Consider the following 4,255-nt stretch of genomic DNA (forward strand, 5'->3'; position numbering starts at 1 on the left):
CCCACATATTAATCTGAATTTCTGTATTTATCTGAATCTTAAAACAACACGTGAAATTATTATTAACTCCCCTGATGTTGCATGTGAATCACGGCTCACAGACATTTCCTATGATGACATTAGCATTCATGGAGACACTATGTGTTGATTAAGAGCAAGGAATTTGCATCCACACAAACACCAAAGTCATATCCTGAGTTTCCCCAAAAGACTCCTCTGGTCAGCGACAATGTCACCTCATTTCTTTGAGCCTTAATTTTTTTTTTTTTTTAGCTGAGCCATCCTGCTACCTGTTGGCAGCTCAGCGGCCTTAATTTTTTTTTTAATTGGGGAATTAGGGGGATGGGAACAGAGCTGGGGAATTGGGGTGAGGGAAACAGACAAGTTGCTGTCGTTTTGTTCTTCAGTCTAGTTGTGGAGGACGTTGCTTCACTGGCCCAAGTTGGCACCATCATTGCGCTCTTCCTGGGTGAGGCAGATCAGTCACCGGTTTCTGGACAGCCATTCACGGCGGCTGCTGGCCGCTCACACTGGCTGCTGGCTACACACGGTAGCCCATGGCAACCCACTGCAGCAGGGGTTGCAACCTTCGCCGGCGACTCACAGCAGCCCAGCTCCGGGTTGAGCTGTTGTTCAGCATCTTAGCTGTGGAGGGCAGTGTCACTGGCCTTCATATGTGGGATCCTAACTGGGGCCCTCTGGCATCCCAAGCCAGTTCTTAACCATCGCACCACTCAGCCGGCCCCGAGCCTTAATTTCTTCAATCAGGAATGGGCATTTAATCATTTATTCAACAAAGTTTGTACCACTTGTGCTGGATACGACAAGGCTGAGGAGACACAGACAGGGCTCTGCCCGCATTGAGCTTAATGATTTGTGGATGAGGACAGACATTAACCAAGCTCTCTCAGAGACAAACACAAAATGACGGCCCTACAGGCTAAGCAGGAAAGGGGCATGGTTGCAGGAGAAGCTACAGTCACTGGAACCCTTACTCATTGTCTTACACACCAGTCTATGGTGTGACTTTACTCCCAAAGCCAGCGCGTGCATTTCTTTTTGCAAGGTCACGTTCTTGCTGCCAGCACCCACTTCACCTGCAAGCACAGAAAACCACAGGTGCCTGAAAATTGACTGCTCGTCTCAACCCCAGGCAGACCCTAACCAATGTGTCATTCATTTATCCATGACTGACCTCGTTGGGAGTAACTATGGTAACTAGAACTGTTTAAATGTTCAATAAGTATTGTGCACAAAGCGGGAACGCCTGGCACATTGTAATACTCAACAAACTGTTGAAATACAAAAATGACAACCAAGAGAAAAACAACAGGATAGTGATGAAGGCCACAGATGCTCTGGTAACAGCGAAGGACATTTGAAGTGTAAAAGAAGAGTTTTATGAGTTTGAAGCTTTTCAGAAAATAACAAGAAGCAAGTTCATTTGTGGCCAAGATTTCTTGAGGCCCTGGATCTGACCCTCAGCTGCCAGCCTCCTGGCACAGGTACATGGCCCAGGTCCTCAAAGGGCTGAGCGCTGGCAGCCTGGGAACGGCCAGCTGCCAAACTCCTCCCTTCCCCGAAGTGGGAGGAAGTTGGTTCCTGTGTGACTATTAATTAAATCCTGACTGGGGGAGCACTTTTAACGTCTTTTCCAGTGGCGGTCTCACTAGCAGAATTCATAACTGAGCGGCAGCCAGCCTCAGTCAGGGAACAGGAAACCACCTTTGGCTGGGGCTAAAGCACTTGTTCTTCATCCAAATTTACTCACCCAGGTAGAGGTCTGAGTTGGAGGTCAGCCTATGATTTTCAGTGGATCATTTGTTTCCACCCATCTCCCCTCTGCAAGGCCCGGAAGACATGAAATAGGATTTGGGCAGATTAATGGGCTGCTTTACCATATTGTCTATCTAGAAGGCACACTCTGGGTATTGTTTGCCCACACAAAGAGTCTTTCAGAGTTGCTCTGTAAGGATTCTTTTTGGAAGATTATGTTTGGGAGTTAGGCGTCTCGGTCTCCCCACTACAAAGTGGCAGGGAGATTTAGCAGTGATCTACATAATCTTATCAACCCAGATAATTCAGATGTCAGTTTTACTGCCTTCAAGTGCAGCAGCCAAAGAATCACCAGCTAGTTCAATTCCTTTCCAAAGCTTTTACAGCTACACAAAGAGAAGTGGGCTGACATTTACAAAGCCCCGGTCATGTGCCAGATATTGTCTGAGGCACTTTATCGGCGCGCTCCCCTTTAATTCTTGCATCAAATGCCTTATTATCATTTCCTCCCTTTTCAGGACAAGGAAACTGACATTCGATAAAGGTAAATAATTCACTTAAGGTCACACAGTAAAACATGACATTACTGGGCTTAGAATACAGGTCTGTTTCAGGTTATAAAATCTTTCCACTTAGAAAAGAGAGGAGCCAATTTTTCAAAAACAAGCCGATAATAAGATTTGTTTAAAACTACCCTGTGGCTTCCACTTATAGGATGATAGTCTAAGCCTTCTAAAGACCAACTTTTAAACAGACAAGCTTTGGACAAAATATGAAAAACATCCGTCTAAAGATCTGGAGAATAAACAAGCAAGCACATTGCTAAGGGGAGCCAAACGTGGAGAAGCAAACGGGTGAGTTTCTTTTCCATTCCTTACCTTTCTATGAGGAAGCCCAGACATCAGACTTAGTAAACAAAGGCTTTAAATCAGCTATTTGAAATATTTCAGAAACCAAAGAAAATCATGTCTAATGAACTAAAATATAAGAGTGATGATAAAGTATGAGAATGGTGTCCCAAATAGAGAATGTCACTAGATTGAAATTATAAAATTATAAAAAAGAAACACATAAAAATCTTGGAATTTAAAAAAAATCCAATAACTGAAATGACAAAAAAATAAAAAAATGCTGAGAGAGGCTAAGTAGATTTGAGCAGGCAAAAGAATCAGCCATATTGAACATGGGTCAGTTGAGAGTACTATAGCTTTGTAATATAATTTGAAATCAGAAAGTGGGATGACTCTAGCTTTGTTCTTTTTTCTCAGATTGGTTTGGCTATTTGGGTCTTTTGTGGTTCCATTATAAATTTAGGACTGTTTTTTCTATTTATGTGAAAAATGCCATTGGCATTTTGATAGGGATTGCACTGAATCTGTAGATCACTTTTAGTATGGAGATTTTAACAATATTAATTCTTCCAGCACATGAACACAGAATATCTTTCCATCTGTGTCTTCTTCAATTTCTTTCATCAATGTCTTATAATTTTTTATGTACATCTCTTTCACCTCCTTTGTTTAACTCATTCCTAAGTATTTTATTGTTTTTGATGCCATTGTGAATGCGATTGGGTTTTTTAATTTATTTTTCAGATAGTTTGTTGTTAGTATAGAAATACAACTGATTTATAGATGTTGATTTAGTATCCTGCAATTTTACTAAATTCGTTGATTAGTTTCTACAATTTTTTGGTAGTATCTTTAGGGTCTCCTATATATAAGACAATGCTATTTGCAAAGAGAGACAATTCCTTTTTTTCTAACTTGGATTCCTTTTATTTCTTTCTCTTGCCTAATTGACCTGGTTAGGGCTTCCAGGACTATGTTGAATAGAAGTAGGCACCCTTGTCTTGTCTTGTTCCTAATCTTAGAGGAAACTTTTTACCATTGAATACAATGTTAGCTGTAGGCTTTTCATATATGGCCTTTATTATGTTACGTTCCTCTACACCTAATTTGCTGAGGTTTTTCTTTTTTTGTTGTTATGATGAAAGGATGTTGAATTTTATCAAATGCTTTTCTGCATCTATTGGGATGATATGATCCTTAGGCTTCATTCAGTTAATGTGTTGAGTCACATTGATTAAATTGCATATGTTGAACCATCCTTGCATCCCAAGGATAAATCCCACTTCATTATGGTGTATGATCCCTTTAATATGCTGTCGAATTTAGCTTGCTAGTATTTTGTTAAGGATTTTTGCATCTATATCCATGATGCATATGGCCTATAATTTCTTTTCTTATAGAGTCCTTATCTGGCTTTAATGTGAGGATAATGCTGGCCTTGTAAAATGAGTTTGGATGTGTTCCCTCCTCTTCAACTTTGGAGGAGTTTGAGAAGGTTTGGCATTAATTCTTTGTCAGATGTTTGGAAGAATTCATCCATGAAGCCATCTGTCCTGGGATTTTCTTTGTTGGAAGGTTTTTTTTTTGTTGTTTTTTGGTTTGTTTTTTTTTTAAGATTTTTATTGGGG

At 40.6% G+C, this 4,255-nt stretch overlaps 1 protein-coding gene across 1 annotated transcript in view; it reads right to left on the minus strand.

Annotated features, from left to right (window-relative positions):
* Positions 1-933: 933 nt before the first annotated feature.
* Positions 934-4,255, minus strand: part of SYCE1L (synaptonemal complex central element protein 1 like) — a 67,103-nt gene continuing 63,781 nt past the window's right edge. The window contains exon 9 of the mRNA XM_019646406.1: positions 934-1,097. Within this exon, the coding sequence (XP_019501951.1) occupies positions 934-1,097 (164 nt within the window). The remainder of the gene's footprint in view (positions 1,098-4,255) is intronic.

Source organism: Hipposideros armiger, unplaced genomic scaffold (genome assembly GCF_001890085.2).
Source record: "Hipposideros armiger isolate ML-2016 unplaced genomic scaffold, ASM189008v1 scaffold_102, whole genome shotgun sequence".
Lineage (NCBI taxonomy): Eukaryota > Metazoa > Chordata > Mammalia > Chiroptera > Hipposideridae > Hipposideros > Hipposideros armiger.